The sequence below is a fragment of the Topomyia yanbarensis genome, chromosome 3 (assembly GCF_030247195.1).
Source record: "Topomyia yanbarensis strain Yona2022 chromosome 3, ASM3024719v1, whole genome shotgun sequence".
NCBI lineage: Eukaryota > Metazoa > Arthropoda > Insecta > Diptera > Culicidae > Topomyia > Topomyia yanbarensis.
The window spans coordinates 409,779,787-409,803,472 of record NC_080672.1 but is presented as its reverse complement, the minus strand read 5'-3'; the positions used below and the strand labels follow the sequence as shown (position 1 = coordinate 409,803,472).

The following is a 23,686-nucleotide window of genomic DNA, read 5'->3' as shown; positions in this document are numbered from 1 at the left end:
CGAGACATTGTATCTTTGTTAAATATCCTATAAAAATCATAGTGATTTATTTTTAAGAGGGCATGGAGGAATTATTTTGTGAAAGTCGATTTTTCCATACGAAATCCCATGTAAACTTGAAACAGAGGGTGCAAAAGTATAGTTTCACTGCTCGAGCTAAGAATTTACACAGTTGTTCTATCACCAAAATGGTACCTAAAAAGTTGGCCGGACTAGGAATCTAATAAGCACACCCTCTCACCTAAGGGACTCAATCAAACACATGTAGTTTATAAATAGATGTGTCGCGTGTCCGTTTTACTCATTCATCGCTCAAATATTAAACGAGCAACACCATGGCTATATCGTCCGGACGGTACAATCGTTCGTGTACATGCATGGTTTCGGTTCGCATGGTGGGGTGGGGAGCGCAGGATGGACTGCACACAACAGGGAAACGGTAACAAGTATTACACGGTTTAACTGTGTGCGAGTAATACCGCTACTGCTGAAAATACAAAACGTATACCTTTACTATGGGGTTTCGGCAGTGGTGGCATTTTTCGAATATGCGGGATGTATTTTTATTTTATCACTGAGGCACCTGACAATATGTTTCTGTAGGTAGATTTTGGTTGGTGAGAAGACTGAGCTATATTAGAGCAGTTTTAGTTTGTTTCAAAAAGTTGCGAAGCTAGTCTGTAGCGATTATTAGTAGTCAACCCAAGAGTAATGCCATCTGACCAAGAGAAAGCACTGATTGATTTTTATTGTTATCGCAGGTTTGCAAGCATTAGTATTTTATATCGATCAGGTTCCTTAGGACGTATTCAGCAGCGTGTTTAACATAGAAGTTTAGAAGTGGGCTTGGACCGAAAACAATCACATCTCCAGCAGAGGGTTTTGTTTGTTTATTTCTAACATACTAACAATTTTTTTTCGAACTGGTGTACACTGCCATTCTCTTTGTTGCTTCATTATTTGAAACACGTTAAGAACTCTCTTTTGAGTAAGAGTACTCAGCACATAAATTCAGGTTCGATAGATTGGAGAAGATGATTTCGAGTCAGACTACGACCCAATGATACGCTCTGATGTGAATCAGTTTTAGATTCATAATTTAAGATTCATTCACGAAACGTGTTGCACGCTCTTGAAAGGGGATATAAGTTTAATGTTGCCGTGGTAATGTCATGTACACAACCCTTCATTTTTTTACTAATTGCCAATCCAAAAATTCTATGATATCACAACGATATTACGTATCGACAATCTTTAATATCGCAGAAACTCAAAAGAGTCAAGAAAGTGTGCATCAACCTTAATTGTCTATTTACGGAAAAAAAAATAAAAACAAAATTAGGATGAACTTGTGCTTTGTGCCTATTTCATTTCGGTGTTCACAACTGCTCATGGTTCACAACTCCCCATCGTCCCCTATTATATTTTCATCAGTCTATTCATTGAATGAGGATATACGTGAAATGGTGCTACCTACGAAAAAGCATTATTTTATTCCGATCAAAGCATGAATCGAATACACAACCAGACGAAACATTGTTTCTCTCGTTAATCCGTCGACGAACCGGTGCCAATGACCACGTTTTTCAGCTTTCGTCAAGTGCTGTGGTGTGCTTAAATGAGTGCTTAAATTTTTCCCCACAAAATTTATATTCGGGATATGTCAAGAGTTAATGCGGATTCTCTCCGCAATAGAAAAACCTTCCATGATTCTCTCCGCATTTTAAACATCGTTTCTACAATAAGCACCTGTAGGCCCAATTGTTTCCAACGACGGCAGTTCATGCCCCGCGGCACAAAACGAAGAACAGTTAGACGAGCCCTGTTCAAAAGAACAAAGTTTGGCAGAGCACATCTGGTGAAAAGCTCGAAATGAGGTTGATAAAAAATAAGTCGTTTTCTTATACTCTTCGATTTTTGCTGAACGCAATTGATTGCACACCAGAATTTTCACTGACCGAAGCACAGGGTTCTTGATGGAGCCAAGTTCGCAATTAAGGCCCCTATCAAAGACTACACCATCAATCTCTACTTCCCAGGCGGGTACGTAGCCAAAATACTTCTTCTTACACGATCGAGTTTTATTTAGTTAGATCACGCGTATATAGACGATGTTACATGGCTTATCCTTGGTCCGGAAGTAGGAACGGTTGTATTAGAGGGATACAATTTGTATCTAATAGGATACATAGGCATCGGAAAAATATCCAAATCGATCTCCATTGAGCCTGAGCGGAGGTCGGTCGTCGGAGATACCATAGATCATTTAAGAGCCACTTTATAAATTAATGGTGCCAGATCATGTTTTCGAACTTCGATTTTTCCATCGTCCATATACATGGGGATCTTGTTTTTAGCGTTGACACCCACAACGACGGGTCCGGGAGTTCCAACATAAGGGCCTCCACCAATGTAAAATGATTCTCTGTTATGTATAGAAACTTTATAGCTGTGCTCCAGCTTTTTATTGCTAATGTTTGTAATCAGTGAATGAACCAGATTTGAATAAAATTAAGATTGTTAATTTATTCTTCCACTACCTCTTCATAAGCATGAGCTTGATGACCGTACAATTCGAAGATGCAACAACGTGATTGGTCAGAATAAGCGAAATTGCACAGTGGATCATCCAATGGGGTTTTTCCAATGCCTCTTCAAAACTGAAAACACATTCGGTCTGGTCGGTCAATGAAAGGATATGAACTAAATTAGCTATGGAATTTGCGTTTCGACTTCGTCTCATGAGAATCCGATACTAACTTAGTGACAGGACTATGCTAGTACCGAATTGACGCTAGCTCCAAAAACTTATTGTGGTCCTGACCCTGACCCTTTGTTAACTTGTAAAATCGATACGGCTTAGCTAACCAATGCAATAGTGGAGAAAAATTTGGGTAAAATTTAATTTAATAAGAAGAAAATTGTTCAAACCCACATTTAGAAAGCCTTGCCTAAGCTTAGAATAATAGAAAACCAATAACTTTACAATAATAAAACAATTTGAAAATTTAAAGAATGAACAAAATAAAAAAGAGCCAAACCAGAAAATGAATAATAGAGAAAAACCATATCAAGAAGAAAAAAAAATTAAAAACGAACAGAAAACTAGAAAAACTAATAGCGGGCATATCGTACTTTGCAAATCGTTTGCCTTGCGTGCAGCTCGCCTGGGCTAGATTCCAACTCTGCACATAGGAAGATTTTTCTAAAGAGATCTTGCTATCCCAAACAAGAGGCGAATTACCCTAAGGTTAAAACCTCACTAATGGAATCAAAAAAATGTTTGAAATGAAGTAAATAGATTTTTCTAAATTTTGAAATTTAAATGAAAACTTTGAAAAAGTGAGATAGTAAATGTGTGTAAAATTAAGGAAATGAATACAAAGTAATACAAAAAAGGAAAAAGAATGAAGCTAAAAAATAAACAAGATGACCACTTTTGAAAAATTAGAATAAAATGCGCGGAAAAAAATGCTAAAACAGTATAGTTTGGAAAAAATAAAAAGAAGAAAATGGAAAAAAAAATTGTAATGAAAATAGGAAAAAATAAAAAAACTAGAGGAAACCTAAATAATTAAAAAAAATAAAAAAACTAGAGAAAAGGAAAGTAAAATAATTTCAACGACGAAGAAAAATTAACAAAACAAAATGCAACTTGACGATGGAACGAAAAAATGGACAAATTGAAATTACTGAATATGTTTAAAGATCAAACAAAGAAATTAAAAAAATTTAAAGCGAAAAATATAGGAAATGACCAACAGAAATATTAATTCCAAGGTGTATGAACATTTAAGAAAACAAAAAAAAATATTTTAAAAAAATAAAAATTAACAAAAAACGACGAAAAACGAACAAAAAACATCAGAAATTAATTAACAAAACGAAAAATTGCGACAGAATAAAACAAGGGAACATAAAAAGGAATGCATTCCAAATATTATAAAACTTTTATGCATGCAAAAATAAAAGTATATAAACTTTAAATATAACACAAAGAAATATAGAAAACATGAAACGGTACAATTGAAAAAAATGGTAGAAACAGACAAATGTGCAAAAATTTGGAATGAGCAGTAAAACAAATGGAACAATCAAAATGGAAAAAGATTAAATAGTAGAATAAAATAAATACATGGTAACAATAAAATTAGATGAAAAGGTAAAATGAAAATATGGAAAAAATGAAATGTGAAGAGCGTGGAAAACAAACTTAAAAATGGAAAAATTGACCAAAATAAAAAGTAGGAAATAAAAAAAGAAAAACTAGACAAATTTCTAAAAGGTTTGTGATTGAGTAACGATTTCGAAGATTTTGAAACATGCATTTATTTTTATCTCGCCATGATTTTCTGATGAATTTTGGACCACCAAACACGAAAATCATTGCTATTTGTGTTTTCAAGTTAAAGTGGATTTTTTACTATGTTTTAATTGCCACAAGTTTTTTTCTGTATCGATTTTGAAACGGAAGCGATTAAATTGAAAAACGGATTGGCATTTTAGGTTGAATTAATTGGAAACTTAAAACGAAATACTAGGACTGGGTAGGCTCACATGGACATGATCGAAGCGAAATGTGAAGAATCCTTTGCCTTCTGCTGGTAGGAGATGTGCGTTCCTCCCAGGTGTACTGCATGGTCATTGATAGAACATAATTCATCATCATGTTTTACCGCCGATGTCGACCAAATGGCATTCGGCCAAATGAAATTCGGTCAAATGACCCGTTCGGCATAATGGAATTCGGTCAAATAACATTCGACCTAATGGCATGCGGCCAAATGGAATTCGGTCAATTGACCTGTTCGGCCAAATGGAATTCATTCAAATAACATTCGACCAATGTCAATTGATCCGTCCGGTCAATTGGCATCCGATTCATGGAACAATTTGGCCAAACTATCCTTCGATTAAGCGATAAAAAGAAAAGTCCCAATCAGCATAAATTAAGAATCTTGTAGATGAATCGAGAGCGGATATAGCATAATTAGTAAATCGAATACCTTGTACGCAACTCACCTGGGTTCGAGACCAATCCCCACACATCTGGTAAGAGATTTTTCTAACCTTCGCGCTAGTGCACTGAGTACACGCTGCTCTGAAAATCTAGCGAAACCGTCTTAGGGCACCAGCGGCTACTGGTTCAGTGGGACTGGGACTTTTCTACCCCGAAAAAGCGGCAAATGACGTTCGGTCAAATGACCGAGTATCCATTTATTGTAGGTAGAGCTGCACCGGTGATCTCCCGCATACTGTGCCGCTAATAGCTCTAAAGGTAGAGTGCTCTCTTCGGCCATGATCGAGCGGATTGGGCTCGTAACGAAGGCGCCAGAAGTAAGCCGAACCATTTGGTTGTACGTTTGATCTCCTATGCAAAAAAGCGCTGTGAATTGATTTGGTACGAACAAAAATAAAGTATCAAATCAGCCGTTCGTAAGCTATGAAACAAAATTTCCCAAAATCCATGTAAAATTGGAGACGGATTGTACACACAGGCTTTTCGAAACAGTTTCTTAATAGTACCGCATATGAAAAACAAAATAAAAATAAAAAGAAAATTGAAACACATAAAATTTTAGCAAGCAATTTGTAGTAGCTACAGAACATGGTGGTTTTCATTGTATGAAGGGAAGGTAAAGCATGTTAGACGTCTATTCAAAGTAGCACTAAAGTTTATCTGTATGTTAAACCTAAGACTCGGCATCAAATTTGTAGCTTTGATCAGCCGCTCTAGAAGTGTAGGACTAGAAAATTGTTTAACGAAAGATTATGGATAAAACGAGGAAAAAGTGAAACCATGTGCGCAGACTTAAATTTGAACCTTTCGTGAATTACCCAAGTAACCAATAAGCACTATACCGTAGCCTAATATTTGCTTCAAATCCACATATAAAGTAGTCTTATAGAGCCGTGAAACCCTAAATACGGATATAATGCTGGTATTATGCCAGATAAGGCGAAATATAGTGATATTACTGTGCAGAGATTGGCAGCTCGTTTTTGCAGCACTAATGCTATTATATAGCACCAGCGTACAAATGTCAAATTTGAAAGCCTAGTATTGGCACTACTATTAGAAAACTTCAGTTGGCTGTCATTGTCCGCCATGGTTTTAAAACCATTTCTTATGTTTCCTTTCGGTATGGTGAGCAAAAAGGAAAAAAATTAAAATAAAATGTTTTGTTTAAAACCGTAATTGACTCTCTTCTAATGCATTATAATGAATATCCTTAATGAGTTTACTTTCTCACATGATATGAATGTTTTACGAAAATTACCTTTAGTAAGTCTCGAACTGAGGTACCTTGGCTCGTCCTTCACCGTAAGTGCGCTGCGTTTGCTGCCTGGACTATATTGCATCTGTTCGATTAAAATGAAATATGCCGAATATAATTTTCAAGAAGAGTTGCATAACAAATAAGCGCACCGCATTACAATAGCATTATATCGGCTTTTTATTTGTTTATAATGGCACTAAATGCACTTGTAAAGCTTACATGCTTTAAAGATCCTTGAAGCATGTACGCGTTATATCAGCTTTATGTACGCATATAAAGCAAACGATAATACTATAAATCGGCTGGGCAGTTATGCATTATTGATGCTAATATAGAGCTTTATTGCATTATGCTGTTAATGCTGTAAAAGAGCTACAATGCTGTGGAGATGCTTGTAAAGGAGTTTCAATGCAACATTAGTGCATAAGTATAGCCAATATAGTGTAATGGCTTCATGCCTATGGTTCTTGGGTATAGCATAGACAAACACCGATTTCCGAAACTTGTTTTATTATTATTAAAAATATATTTTCAAATAACACTCAATGCAAATATGAACAAATAATGAAACTAAAATTTTACGCATCTTACCCACATTCTCACAACGAAAGGAACACCTCTATAAAACCCTTGCATACTTCGAGCCACTAATCATCGTACTTTGGGCAATCTTCCGATTGCCATTAGCGAAATACCGAAACCTCAAAAGTATTCTCCGACGTCATGAATCACGATTCATCAGGAAGTCACTCGATTACCATAAAACATATACAGCATGATCATCTTATTAACACATTATCCTTTCGTCTTCCTCTCACAATTCAGGAACACATCCAGGAAGTGTTGGACAAATGGACACAGATCGACGACGAAATCTGGGCAAAGGTGATCGTTTTCGAGCGGAATCGCCGCGTGGCCAAAGCCTACGCCCGTGCCCCAGTTCTGACCATCAACGGGTCGGACGATGGTTTCGACGGTATGCGGTAAGTATCCCAGTCTTCTTCTGCAGCGCAACCAAATTCGTCCCTTATTCGGTTGATTTATCGACCAATTAAAGTACGATTAATGTTCGGTGGTACTTAAGTGCGAAAGGCTGATGGATAAATGATTTCCCTGGATTTTGAGCGGAACGATTAATCTTTACGCTTCGGACGACCTTAAACACCTAATGTGCACTTTTCATAGGGGAACTGCAATTTAAAGGATTCCTACGAGAGAAAAAAAACATCGATGAAGATGTTTACCGACTAATGGTTTTAGTCCAAAAGTCAAGATCAGCAGCCACGCTACGAGCGTGGAACATAAATTCAGTCAATTTCAAAATGCAATGATTATTAAACGCTGACTCGTTTGGTTGGTTCTCCGCATTATCCGAGGCACAAAAGGCCTGTCTGATTATGTTGTTATTAGTTCGCGTTTGGAGACCATTAGAAGGTCGCGCCGCTGCCATTCCCTTTCGATTCAACCTCACGGCGCGGCGCGGTGGCTACGCGGCTGATATTAACGAACGAAACTATTTGCTCCATTCACCAGCTCGGGTTCCACTCACCGAAACCCTCGGTACAGCTCGGTATTCTGGTTCCACGCTCGTACAGTTTATCGACAGAGTAAGTGGCTATGTGTAAGATTGGTTTACACGAGCAGATCGAGCGGCTGTGGCATTAAATTTTGGCTTAGGCTTATTAAAAATAGACTTCGCGGCTGTTAATAATGGGATTGGCTTACTAAACGAGCCTGATCCGCGGAGACGGAGGAGAAACTGCAATCTGTCCGAACGACTTATTCATGATGAATTGACCAATCGGAGATTTATGGTCTGGCTTATGATTTGAATAGGTCTCCACCGCGAGCCAGAAGGCTGATCCGATCGTTCCAAATGTAGACTTTCCAATTTATCGATGACAAGCTACGGGTGTAGTGGTTGAGCATTTCTGGAAGGTAATCCATTAAAATATATTCGATACTCAAAGCACTTATTTCAGTTTTGCTTCCAATGTTTTTCTATCAACGAAAGAGTCCTCGAATGAATTTAACTCTAAAGTGAAACTACAATTTTCACATCAGCTTCGGTCGATAATTGATTTTGATTCATTGAATTCGATCCAATCCAACTAATGCCGCAATTCAATCAGTATTTAATTCAATTAGCGTTCATAGAAAATAAAAACTTCGCTGCCGGCTAATCCTTCCATCATTGCTTTAATTTCTTCGGGAGCTGCTGTGAACCGCTTCAATTTGGAACAGAGCGATCCGAAAAGAGAAACGCTTGAATCCACCTAGTAAGTCAAAGTTAAATGGAAAGGTAAGTTGGTATGTGTTTAGAAACCAACTAGTCGTGAAAACTAAATACTAAATTCAATTGATAGACATTAATAAAACAAAAAATCCTATTTATGATGTTGAGAGCCTTTGGACGAGATTTAGTGTTTACGTCAGAAAAAAAACAAAGAATTATTTTTATATATGTGAACAAGCTCTCAAAATTATATTACTAATCAGCATCAATTATATAAACCTGCTACTAAAAACTCGCCCCTAAAGACATCACCAGAAGTTTCATACTGGTATGCGATTTCGCAGCCTTTCATGGAGAAAGAAAAAATAAAACAAGCAATCGCAAGACAAGTAGCAAAAAATGAACGCAAATGTAGATCAATAAGTGAGTACATTTTTCATCCATTTACCGGCATGACTTGCCAGTTGATCACTGCACTTCTCGAAGTCCGTGGATGATGGAGACGGTACGTTACAATTCAGGTTCACTGCGAATATACATTATTCTGTCAGTTGCAGAGGTGTAGCTGGAAATTTTAATACGGAGTAGGTTGTTTAAAAAATCAAAGTATCAAATAAAATCAAAATACTAACAGAGTAGACGTACGTTTTAGTTAGGGGAAGCTTTGCCACTGCGACCATTATTCAGGTTTGTGACTACCCCTGTTTGTTATACATATTGCAAATTGCACGAAACTAGCTTTTTGGCTCAGAAAATATATCGTTTTAACTCGTCGAAAGCCTACTGCGTTAAGCCAATTGAACAGTAGTTGACCTCTTGTCATTGCTGTCAGTTTTAGTTTGTTGGCTCAGGAGGATACGCCTAGAAATGGTTTTTGTTCAAGAAACATCTTTGATAAAGCATGTCTGACTAATCATCCATTTCATTACCAACTCACAGTGCACAGTGGTCGGAAATTCCATGGCTGGCTATGTTCAATATAATAGTGGAAATGTATATTACATAGTCAGTATGATTTGCACAAACATGCATCGACAGCCACGAACTTGAGATGCTATGTGTTGACGCTGAAACACTTGAAACCAGCGGCGGATTCAAGAGGAGAGTCCGAGGGGAGATGAATAACCCACAACCGAACAATACCCCCTAGTCTATCTTGGTATGCCTACTAGGTGAAGGTGATTGGAATGAGAGAGAGGGGTGGGTCTGGAGAGGGTGCATGAGGTGAATGCTTGAGGGCGATCTGTTGGGGGGCTTTGAGGGGAGGTGACTCAGTACCGTTTTTACGCATGGACACATTGCGCCAGGGCCGGGGGCCCCGGGTTTTTAGGGGCCCTCAACTTAGGATGAATATAGAATCATTCAGAAGGCTATGTTCCAAATAATAGTAGCACCTAATAGTTTAGTCTTTAGCGTGTGGGTAACCATGGGTCAAATTCGCACATCGCACCTTAACCAATGTGACGTTTTAAGACCATCAGATAATCAAGCGGAGTGATGGTAGGAAACGAGGTACTGCATGACCAGGATGGTATTGGACCAATTCAAACGTCAATCCAACATTTCGATTGAAGTTTCAATTCATTTTGAGCAAAAACATGAAATGTTTTCCAAGCAGGAGCGGCAACCGACAAGGTGGCAAAATTTTCACAAGGAAGCTGTACAGAAAATGGAAGATGTCGAAATTCGGTATACAATCCTTGTTTAGCAAGCGATCCGCGCATGCGGCAAATTTTCATTTCTTCATTACATCAGGGATTGTGATTGAACAAATCTACTTGAAAACCTCTAAAAAAGACTCCTGGATTTCTTGAGTTCTCGCGATACTTTCACGGCTAGATTGGGCATTTTCCGCTATGCCGTCGTCTGGTATAGAACCAATTACGTTATTTTTGTATGACACTCCTCGTTATTAAAAATATTTTAGGCCGTCAGAATTAGGAATCAGAATATGCTGGGTCAAATTGAACGTGTTCGATATGTTTTCTATTTCGACTGTTACATGACTAGTAGAGAAATGAATTTTTTAACTCAAATTTTTATTCATTTATGTTTGGGTTTACATTTTGTATAATATTGCAATCTAAGTGATATAGCATTTGCTTTTCATCTTTGATGAGCTTCGTTGGTAGATGGTTGCATGTTGATTATGAATTAACTCCTAATAGTTGTGGTAGTGAATTATTGAAATGAATTCTTGGGCCTTTTTAAAAAAGATATATCTACAATTAGAGACTCTCATTGATTACTTTCTCTTCTGTTTATAATTCGATCGCTTTAACATTTATTCTTCAACTCTTTGCATACTATGCTAGTAAAAACCACCGTCTTGCAATCTGTACTGCAAAATAAGTGAGAAGTGCTATAGTGACGCCGTAAATATCAAAAGAGAAAAGTAAACAAAAACTTACTCATTGTAGACATGAAGTTTTGAAAAAAAAACTCTAGAATTGTGTTTCTCATATTAATAGGTTCGAGTAATTTCGACGTTTCGCTGTAGTTATTTGATTACGTAACAATGAACGTACTTTGTACTTTCGAAAGGTGATAATGCTAATTATTGTTATTATTTTTTTCCTTCGGTATCTTTGTGTATTGAGTGCCTATCACTCACACCAGAGAGACGTCTCTACCATCAAAACCCTAGACATGCCACTTAACTACCGGCGTCATCTTTGAGATACTAATTCGTTGAATATAAAACTATTAATATTACTTTAGTGGATTTTCGGCTTTTACGGTCTCTTCCACATTCCAAATTAATATTACTTAGGGACCATTCATAAATTATGTTTAAGGATGGGGAATCGACAATTTGCGACATATTGTGACAAATAGGGGGAGTGGGAGTAAGCTATAGCGTCCCGTAACATGTTTTTACTGAAGAATAAAAAAATTTCAAAAGAAATTTGTTACGTAATAGAGGAGAGGGGATATAAAAAATTTGTGACAATTTGGTACATGGGGGGAAGGCGAGTCAATTTTGGGCAATTTTTGCGTTACGTAATTTATGAATGGCCTCTTATAATATATTTGTTTGATTTCTTCACCTCTCCGAACCGTTCACTATGTAAGAAAGCACAAAGCTTCTGTCAGAATATATAACAATAATCTACAACCACCAACAATTTGTGCATGAAGAGACACTATTTCAAGAAATAGTTCTATTCCTGCAACGAAAAATACGAAAAATTTAAAATGCATGAACCTCGAATCGTTCACTTAGTTTCGACATAATATTGATTGATTTCAATGGCTGCAACATTCAACTGTAAATGTAGTTGAATTGTGATTGAAAAAAATGTGGCTTATTTTTAAGCTGACAATTGACTTTTTCCAGTTGCATCATATCAGGAACAGTAAGAAATTGATAACAACATTATTGTACTAATTAATGTAACTTTTTTAAATCACGTAGTCGTCATTTATTAACAAGTCGAATTTAATTGGCATATTGCTAAATATTTTTCCTAGATTGTCATAGTGCAATGACAATAATTGAATGAATCGTCGACATTGTAGTGTTGATGTTTAACCCGCCTTACTGCATAATTTCTCATTATTGACGGAGGCACTCTTCCGCCCCAAACAACGTCTTACAACTATGAAGGTCAGATTATATCATATGGGGAGGCAACTTCCACTTCTCTTGTTTCGACGGAAGAGCTACCTACCGAAGAATAAGAATTTCTAGCGGGTTTGATTATTGAAGCAGCAGAACAAACCCAAACGAAATGCAATCCTGGCATGACAATGAATAGCCGGCCTCCTAATCCCTGGTGGGACAAAGAGTGCTCGGATGCATGTGAAGCTAAACAAGTTACCTACAAAGAAATTGTGAAACGGAAAGGGTGTACACATGCGAACTTTGAAAATTATTCGATTTTGCAAAAAAAAATTGACAGTCTCCGTCGTGCCAAAAAGTCTAGTTATTGGAGACGCTTTGTTGATGGCTTGTCAAGAGAAACATCAATGAGTACTCTTTGGAACACAGTCAGAAGAATGAGGAATCGAAACGTAACTAATGAAAACGAAGATTTTTCGAATCGCTGGATATTTAATTTTGCCAAGAAAGCTTGTCCAGATTCTGCTCCTGCGCAGAAAATCATTCGCGATGCTCCCACAAGTAACGATTCCATAGATTCGCCTTTGACAATGATGGAATTTTCAATTACACTCCTCTCATGCAACAATAATGCTCCGGGTCCAGACAGAATTAAATTCAACTTGGTGAAGAAACTGCCTGACCGAGCAAAATGACGCTTGTTGAATTTATTCAATAAGCTTCTTGAGCAGAACATTGTCCCGCACGACAGGAGGCAAGTGAGAGTTATCGCCATTCCAAAATTGGGAAAACCAGCCTCCGACCATAACTCGTATCGACCGATTGCAATGCTATCCTGCATCAGGAAATTGTTGGAAAAAATTATCCCACGACGTCTCGACGATCGGGTTGAGGCGCACGGCTTGCTATCAGATACCCAGTTTGGTTTTCGGAGGGGAAAGGGAACGAATGATTGTCTGGCGCTACTTTCGTCAGAAATCCAACTAGCTTACGCAAAAAAGAACAAATGGCGTCTGTGTTCTTAGACATAAAAGGAGCATTCGACTCTGTTTCCATTGATGTTCTCTCAGAGAAACTCCAATATTAAATAATTATTTATACAACTTATTGTCAGAAAAGCACATGCATTTTTCATATGGCGATTTGGCAACATTCAGAATAAGTTACATGGGCCTCCCACAAGGTTCTTGTTTAAGCCCCCTTCTCTACAATTTTTACGTGAATGACATTGATAATTGTATTGTCAGCCCATGCACTCTAAGGCAACTTGCAGATGATGGTGTGGTTTCTGTTACAGGACCAAAAGCCATAAATTACCACTGCAAGATAGTTTGGATAATTTATCAAGTTGGGCTTTGAAGCTAGGCATCGATTTCTCTACGGAGAAAACAGAGTTGGTTGTTTTTTCAAGAAAGCGTGATCCAGCTCAGCTTCAGCTTCAGTTGGTTGGTAGGACGATAGCCCAAGTCATGACCTTTAAATATCTCGGAATTTGGTTATTAAATTGGAACGAATACAGTATCGTTGTTTTCGAATCGCCTTAGGTTCCATGCAATCGACACATACGATGAGTCTTGAAGTACTAGCGGGAGTTCTTCCCTTAAAAGATTGATTCTGGGATCTACCTCGGCACAAATCCCCGACTATGTACGGGGAACGTGCCATTTGAGCCAATATATTCTGATTCCTGATTCCCTTAAAAGATTGATTCTGGGATCTACCTCGTTTACTTATACGATGTGAGGTTATGAATCCACTGGTAATTGAAAATTTTGAAAGACTTGTCGAGCTGCAATCCCAAACCAGATTCATGACAGTGTACTTCAATCACATGTCACAAGAAATAACGCCTTCTAGTTATGTTATGACATGTGTTAATATACTAGATACTCCCGATTCCACTTTATTTTTCGACACATCCATGCAAGAAGAAATTCGTGGAATCCCGGATCACCTGCGCTCTCTGGAGATCCCTAAAATATTCATAAGTTAATACCAACACATTGACTGCCATAAAATGTTCTACACTGATGAGTCACGAATCAATGAGGCCACTGGCTTCGGTATTTTCAACAATAACACCTCGATCTCTTTCAAGCTTGCAGAATCTGCATCTGTTTATACAGCCGAACTAGCAGCAGTTCACTATAGTCTGGAAATCATTGATACTTTACTTCCGAGCCATTATTTCATCCTCACAGATAGCCTCAGCACAATTAAGGCGCTACGCTCATTAAAGCTTGATAATCACGCTCCGTTCTTTTTGACGAAGATACGAGAATACTTAACTAAATTAACAAATAAATCTTATCAAATTACCTTAGTGTGGATTCCCGCTCATTGCTCCATAGCGGGTAATGAGAGAGCGGATAATTTAGTCAAAATAGGGGCACTGGACGGTGACATCTATGAAAGACCTATTGCCTTCAATGAATTTTTTGGCGTTTCTCGTCATAGGGCGCTTAATAGTTGGCATACATCATGAGACAATGGAGATCTGGGACGGTGGTTGCACTCAATTATCCCTAAAGTATCAATGAAGGCATGGTTCAAAGGGTTGGAGGTAAGTCGAAACTTCATTCGTGTGATGTCTAAGCTCATGTCCAACCATTATACGTTGAATGCGCATCTCCGCCGTATTGGGATCGCAGAAGATAATCAATGTGCTTGCGGAGAGGGTTACGAAGACATTGAACATGTTGTTTGGTCTTGCACTGAATATCGTGAAGCTAGATCCCAATTAATAGACTCCTTACGAGCCAGAAGAAAACCACCCTATGTTCCTGTTCGTGATATCCTCGCTTTACGAGATCTTACATACATGGGCCATATTTATCATTTCCTGAAAACAATAAATATTCAAATATAATTATCCCCACAATGTTCCTAGTTTTTTTCCCTTGCTACCCACAAACAATTTGGATTTTTTCGCAGTTAGTTAAGTTAGATAATACGATATAAATAAAGAAAAGAAAATAAACAAAGATTACAGAAAAACTATCAATAGGTTTACAATGAAATTCAAGAAAATAGAATATAAATAAAAATATTCAAAATGATGATTATTCTCAGTGTTAGCATTAGAAAATGATTTGTTATTATAACGTGATAATCTTAAGAACTTTTCATTAGGGTGGCTCAAAAATATTTCTTTTATTTAAACTGTTTCTAAAACCTCTGTATAGTAATTTTAATGTGCTGAATCGTTCTGGATTTTAAAACCTATTAGAAACATTTAGTATCCATTAGGGTGGCTCAAAAAATTTAGTCCGTCGTAAGGGTTGTGCACTGAATTACTTTTTGGGGTGTTTAAATATGTTAGAAATAACCTTCATTAGGGTGGCTTATAAATAGGTATTTTGTCTTTACGTCATTGATTTTCTCAACGGTAATTATGGTACTCGGAATTTAATATTGAGTAATCGAATGAAAGAGAGGTTTTCAATCAAATGACCAACAAGTAAGCAAAATTTGGAATGTTTTTGTGAGGCAATGAAAAAGGTGAAAAAGTTATATTCTTCATTTATATTTTTTTTCAAGACAAAAAAACAAGATGGCGCCCGTGGTGATTTTTTGTCTTAGGTTAGGTGCGCATGAAATTCCAAAACAGCGTACAGCCTACTGCCTCAGGGTCGATAATTAAGCTCCAAAATGAACTAAATTTATTGGAGGAATGACCAAAGAACGGGTAAAAAAACTTCAAATTTGACGTAATGGTGCGATCTCAAACTGAGATCGACTTTTTAACCTATTTTTTCCTCTTTACGGCTTCACTAAAAATAGTGAATACAAAAACTTTGTAGATTTTATAGGTCATTCCTCCAATGAAAAATGTTTTCTTTCGAGAGGTCAAAATATAAAGTATTTATATTGAACCGTTTTCAAATGATTCACGCAGTTTTGAAAAATGTTGTGAGATAAACGAGTTTAAAATTTTGAGAACACTTTTGATGAATTATTCGTGGCAGATTGTCAATATTTTGTAACAATTACATGGAATTAGGGGTTTTGAACATCACTGATTACGAATCTGAAGTCAGTTTTTCGAAAGTCAAAATAGCCGATCCAATATGGCCCCACTTCAAAAATTAAGCGGTATTTCAGCCACGAATTTGATTTGATATGCATCAAAATCAAAAAATCATAATGACGATTCCAATATGGCGGATTAAAATGTTTCATTTTTCTTCGTTTTCTGTGGTTGTTTGAAATCTGTATACATGCAACGCGAAGCATTCTGGGAACGTGCGTAATGCCCTGAAACGGTTCCTACGCGAGGCGTGCGTCTCGAGTCGAGAGCGTACCATGGCGGCCAGGACGCCGCTTCGAACAATGGCCTGTAGAAACTTTGTTGATGCTCGGATCGAAAAACCCGACACTTATTATAAGTGTTGTTATTTGTTCTTCGCATTTTTTGAAAGGTATAATACCTTTCAAAAAATGCGAAGAACAAAATCATTTTTTTAAATTTTGAATGAGAACCTCGCCTTAAATATATCACCTGAAGATGCAAACTTTGGAGATAGAGCATGTTTTTGGGTAAAAATTAAACTATGTTGTATATTGCATGCCGCATGCGCCATATTTAAAAATTTGTAGGACCTACAAAAAAAAATAAAAAAATAAAAAAATATTTCGACATTTGCGATAAACTAAATATGGCCATAGATTCTGCACTAGCGGATTATAACTCAAAAACGGAACAGCAGATCAAATCTTGTCCAAAGATTTTTTTCAACTACGTCAAAACTAAATTAAAATTAGACAATTTCCCATCAACAATGCACTTGGATGACAACGTGCGTGATAGCTCGGAAGAAATCTGCAACCTATTTGCAACATTCTTCCAAGAAATATATACGACTTTTTCTGAACAAGACCGTGATCGCGATTATTTTTTCCCGATTTTCCTATGGATATTAGTGTCAATCATGTCATAGTGGAAAACATTTTCAATGCTCTAAAACATTTAGATGCATCAAAAGGTTCTGACCCTGATGGAATTCCACCATCTATATCTATCTATCTATCTATCTATATATATATATAAAAGTCAATGTTTGTATGTATATGATTTATAGACTCCCAAACGGCTTAACCGATTTCCGTAAAAATTTGCACACAGTAGGTATTTGGTATGGGGCGTGTTTGTGTGCTATTAGTTGGAGATTATCTGCCCGCCAGATGGCGCTTTGGAAGAAATTATGTTTTACTCCTATTTCATTGAAAGTCGCAGCAACGCGCGACGGGTTGATACTAGTTATTTATGAAAAACCTAGCAACCGAGTTAACTGCCCCATTGTTCTGGCTGTTTAACATGTCTTTGCAATCTGGACAGTTCCCTAAAATATGGAAAAAATCTTTTTTAGTGCCTATATATAAATCTGGCAAAAAATCTGACGCGCGTAATTATCGTGGAATAGCCGTAATCTCCTGTATTCCGAATCTTTTCGAATCAATCATTAACGAAAAAATATTTCTTCAAATAAAAAACAGAATTTCCAAGATGGCTTCTTCAAAGGTCGTTCGACCTCAACAAACTTACTAGAATTTATTAATTATTCACTGATTGCAATGGATAATGGAAACTACGTGGAGGCACTTTATACAGACTTTAGTAAAGCATTTGATCGCATTGACATCCCAATGTTACTTTATAAATTGACAAAGATCGGCATTGAGCCTGGGCTACTTACATGGTTAGAATCATATCTCTCCGAACGTCAGCAAATAATTAAATTTAAAGGAAAGCAATCTAATCCAATTAAAGTCACCTCAGGAGTTCCACAAGGCTCTCATTTAAGCCCTCTGTTATTTATTTTATACGTGAACGATATCTCCTTTATTCTCAAAAAAAACTGAAAATACTAATTTATGCGGACGATATGAAACTTTATTTGGAGACAAGAAATGCCGAGGATATTAATACATTTCAAAACGAAATACAAATTTTCCACATGTGGTGTCAAAAAAGCCTCTTACAACTGAACGTGAAAAAATGTAATTCAATAACATTTAGTCGAAAACGACAAACAACGAATGTTGAGATTGCCTTAGGAAATCAGACTGTAGTAAAATGTGAAAGAATTAGGGATTTAGGTGTTATATTAGATTCAAAGTTAAATTTTATTGATCATTATAACACAATTATACACAAATCTAACAACATGCTCAGTTTTATAAAACGCTTTAGCTATCATTTTGAACATCCTTATACAATAAAAACATTATATGTTGCATACGTTAGGTCGATATTGGAATATTGCAGTATTATTTGGTTACCCTTTTCAAGTAGACATGAAGAACGAATAGAATCGGTACAAAAACAGTTCGTAAATTAGGATGGACAGCATTCCCTCTGCCATCTTATGAAGCACGCTGCTTGCTTATCAATATTCAAACATTAAAGAAGCGTCGCGAATTTGCAATGCACTCATTCATTAACCCTTTCATGCCCAACTTTTTTCTAGTGCATGTAGGGTTTCAAAACTATTTTTCCTTGAAAACGGTGAGATCAAGGAACATAAAAAGTCTTTTTTCATAAAGGTAGGTGCTTCTCTTGCAGTGCTAGAAGCTACCCAATTTTTACCTTCCAATGCTCAATACAATTCTCCTAGAATATTTACAATAGTCCAATTGCATGGAAAACGTAGCCAAAGGCAGACTAAATTGATAAGTTTTATCAGTTTTCAAAAATATTGCACCATTACGAAGATATATGAAAAATTAATTATCCGTCGTCAACGTAAACTGTCCCTGGCAGCACTGCTCCAGCGAAATCCAATCTAATTGCAATAACTTCAGTTCTAGAGCTGATACTTGTAACTGTTAATGCTCAAATGAAAGGCAATAGTCACAATTATTAGCCTTACTTATTTTTGCGAGCAAATCTTGCCTCAATCAAAAGTTATAGCTGTTTACAAACGTTGTTGTCCACAAACAACATGGGCATGAATGGGTTAATAATATCGTTTCGCATCGTATCGATTCAGCTGAAATTTTATCCAAATTGAACTTTTATGCAGCTTCACGACAGCTACGAAATCGAAGTATATTTTCAATAACTCCTTTTCGCACAAACTATGCAAAATATAGCCCCATAAATCGAATGATGTCTATTTATAATTACTATTACGACTCAATTGATTTTACAATGTCTAAACAAAAACTAAAACAATATTTTACACACAAAAGAAAATTCTAACGCGTAAAAGGATGATTCTGTAAAAGCCGAAATTGCTTCATTTGTACTAAATTCACAAAATATACACATTAGTAATTAAGAAAATCTGTAGTCTACATCGATTGACGAAATAAATAAATAAATACATTAAGCTTACGTATCGTGTCAAACAAACGAATCAAAAATCGAGTCTCAACTGAACTGTTTGTTCATGAAAAGGAAAGCAAAAATGAGTTCAGTGTCATTTTCACGAGTCCCGAATATCAGGAAAATTGACTACTAAAGGTCTCAAACATCAACGTAAATTTTTTTTTGATGCGCCAATAGTCCTCTTATTGAAAATATTATGCCGACAAACCTCTTCTATTCTAAAATTCGAAATCATTCTTGATGCTCTAGAAATCCAGCAATCTGCTCCAATAACACTCGTTTTTGATAATAAATACCAGAAATTACTTCGTTTTTCGATTCACAGCAACAAATTGCTTGCTGAACAAGACATGTGTTTTGAATATTCGACTATCATTTTGTTTTTTCGACTTTTTGAGGCGCTCTCCCATCATACAATTCTTTAAACAATGCACAGTGGTCCAGATCGCTAATTTAGGAGGAATTTTTACTTTCTGACAAACCTGTATAATTTAGCCGTATCATGTCTTAGGATGAATTTGTGTACTTTAGAAGATGCTTCTTTTTATTGGAATAGTTATTAGGGTGGTTCTAATTTATCTAAAATACGAAAATAAACTTTTTACTGATGAAAGATAGAGCTCCACAGTCTTCCACAAAGTTGTAAAGTAACTTATTTTGAATAAATTTGTTGAACATATTAAAGCTCTATCTCTTTTAGTTTTTGTTATACAAGAAATTTAAAAAAAAAGATTAGGGTGTTCCTGAAAAAAACGTTTTTTTAGTATAACTTTCATATCTTTTACTTTTTGTTAACACAACCTTTGAACAGCTTATTGAAAACTTCAAGCCGAGTATTTTTCTCCAAGACACCGAAGGTCTAACTTTTTTCTTTAAAAAGTTATGGACACTTTTCGTTAAAAAAATAGCCTATTTCAAGGCTCAATATCGCTGATGCGGGCACCTAAAATTGAATTCTGTTTCCACCACATGAAAGACCATACTTATTAGTATATTTGAGCAAAAATTGGCGAATACGATATTTTTTTAAAATTTGCAATTTAGATTTAAAGTTTGTAGTTTTGCAGGTTCAACGCATTAAAGCATTTACACACATATCGTTGTATTATGAAAAAAGCCACTTTCAAATATCATTCTCTCATCGCAGCAAGCTTTGCATAAGTGAAACGACTGTCAAAAAAGGTTTCTGATTTTATTCGTTTTAAATAAAACTAGTAAATATCGATATTAGTCGAAGAGAGTTGGCGAATTTGCTTATTGCTGGTAAAAAGACAGATGAACTGCTTAAGTTCATTACAAGTAGTAATCCAAATGTAAAATTGAGACTTGTTAATGTTCGAAAGAAATTTTATATTTTGTTAAAACAACCTTTGAACAGCTTTTAGAAAACTTCAATCCACGTTTTTTCATAACTCTGAAAGTCTAACTTTATACTTTCAAAAGTTATGGAAACTTTTCGCTCATAAATAGCCCTTTTTCAAATGTCATTATCTCTGATTGGGGCAAATAAAAGTAAGTTCGGATTGAACCATAGAAAAGAACATACTTTTAAGTATATTTGAGCAAAAATTGGAAAATATTATTTTTTTTAAGCATGTAATTTTAAATTTACTAACCAAAGTTTTAAATTTTATCGCATAGCGACATAAAAGAAATTGCCTAAAGCCTTTGTATTTCCTTTTCTGTTTTGCTTACATATCAACAATACAGAATGTGTTCATTAAAAATAATTTGGCTATGACAACAATTTATGATTTATATAAGGAGAATTTATTCAATGCCAATTAATTCAAAAGTAGATGCATTGCATTCTCAGGTATATCCAGCGGTGCTCGTTGAATTCGACGTTTACATTTAAGAGAAATTATAGGATCTGATGAAACAAGAAGTCTCTTGAAAACGTCATCAAGATTGACGAGTCGATCGAATTTGCGTGCGTGGAATTCTCGGAATCTGCGAATACTTTTATTCCTGGTTTCTTGAACTTCTTCACTGCACATACCTACTGGCAGCATGTTATGTTGAATAATGCTTCCTCCATGGACCAGGAGTTTATGCACGGTTGGTGAGAGAGCGTACCAACCATACAGGCGTACATAAAGCAATCGTGTATCTTCGGCGTAACTCCGGTAAGCATCCGCGTTAATTCCCAATTTGCTGTTGATGATTGTTAATAGCACATACATACGTTCTAGCAACATTTCGTCCAACCCGGTTTCTTCTGCAACGACATCTCGGTTTCTGAAAAATTTACGAGCTGTGTTACCATCGTTAGAATTTCCGCCTCCTGGCAAAGGTTCGCTAATACGAAGACCTAAACGGTCACGTAACGCTTGTCGAATTTTTATTTGTCGTTCCTTAAGCTCGCTGGTATTTTTGCCTACGCGCCAACGCGGTTTTGCTAGAGCTAAACGGTAAGCAATATTCAATAGTAACTCCATTGCTCGTATTAATGCATGTAAAGGTGAAAAAACATATAAACTATCCGGTGGATCGCTGGCTTCCAGTAAAGGATCATTCAATCGCTTTCCGGAGCGTTTGCATATATAACACGCTTGAGACGGTGTGCCTGTTACGTCATTCACTACCTTCGTATCAACCATGGAAAATATGAAGCTTGAACTAATCGGAATCTTGCGCATATTAACATTTACTATAGTCGGGACTAATTCATCGATTTGCTTGTTCATCGCGGCAACTTCATCCTTTGTTAGTTCAGGATTTTCCTTCTTGAAAATTAATTTTACTGGTCGGCACAGGGATACTGAAAATGGAAAATCATTATTCCAAAGAATGCAATCTCTTGACTCATCTTTCCGGCGACTAACTACACGTAAAGGTACTATAGATAGAGCAAATATATGCGAATCGTTATACTCGAATAGTTCTCCATTTTCATCTTCGTCAACGCACATTTGCTTGTATCTATGTTCAAGTGGAAAAGAGACTGTCAGTCAAAGTTTAGAAGAAAAATAATGTTGCCTACCGGGAATGGTTGCTGCTTCCATCGCAGCCCCACTTAAAGATAACAAACGTATTATCCTCAGGATGCAGTGGTAGAACTCCAATATTCAGAAACGAGATGAGTCGTTCCACGGTATGGTTAACAAAAGCTTGAAGGGGAACATACGCACAAGAAGGCTGAACAGAAATTCCTGAAAAAAATTGTTGATTCAGGGACGAATCTTTGAGAATAGTACATACCGATCGGATAGCATAGTTTCTTTTCTTCTACTATTTTATTATACGCGGGATAAATGTCCAAACCCTTCTGCATAACTGAGCTGCGTATGTTTTGGTACTGCGCCTTAGAAAAATCATTTTCACAAATAAATCTAAGTGCCTCCTCCGCAGTAAACGCTTCTGCAATCGGGACAGCCATAGATCCTAAATTCTCTACGGTAGATCTGACGGGACTTTTTGACAATCGTTCGATTTGTCTGCCAACTAAACGGAAACCAGTAGAATTAGCGTTGACGGCTGACGCTAAACCAAGTTCTTCCGTGGAATACTTATCGCGCAACTTTCCTAATCTTTTTATTTTGGCTCTGCGACATATTTCGGAAAATGGTTTCCTCTTTCGGCCTTTACCTTTACCTTCGACTTCGAATCTTAGCTTTCCTTCAAGCCACACAAAATTTTCCAGCTCAAACCGAATTTGCGTGCGCTTACTCCGAATCCACAACCTTCTAAATTCCAACATGAAGATTTTTATTTTCTTCCGAGCACTAACAAGTCTCAATTTTACATTTGGATTACTACTTGTAATGAACTTAAGCAGTTCATCTGTCTTTTTACCAGCAATAAGCAAATTCGCCAACTCTGTTCGACTAATATCCATATTTACTAGTTTTATTTAAAACGAATAAAATCAGAAACCTTTTTTGACAGTCGTTTCACTTATGCAAAGCTTGCTGCGATGAGAGAATGATATTTGAAAGTGGCTTTTTTCATAATACAACGATATGTGTGTAAATGCTTTAATGCGTTGAACCTGCAAAACTACAAACTTTAAATCTAAATTGCAAATTTTAAAAAAATATCGTATTCGCCAATTTTTGCTCAAATATACTAATAAGTATGGTCTTTCATGTGGTGGAAACAGAATTCAATTTTAGGTGCCCGCATCAGCGATATTGAGCCTTGAAATAGGCTATTTTTTTTAACGAAAAGTGTCCATAACTTTTTAAAGAAAAAAGTTAGACCTTCGGTGTCTTGGAGAAAAATACTCGGCTTGAAGTTTTCAATAAGCTGTTCAAAGGTTGTGTTAA

General features: G+C 36.5%; 1 protein-coding gene across 1 annotated transcript in view; it reads left to right on the top strand.

Moving 5' to 3' along the window:
• LOC131693716 (uncharacterized) overlaps positions 1-23,686 on the top strand; it is a 657,809-nt gene that overhangs the window by 534,708 nt on the left and 99,415 nt on the right. Inside the window, exon 4 of the mRNA XM_058981797.1 lies at positions 7,107-7,264. Within this exon, the coding sequence (XP_058837780.1) occupies positions 7,107-7,264 (158 nt within the window). The remainder of the gene's footprint in view (positions 1-7,106; positions 7,265-23,686) is intronic.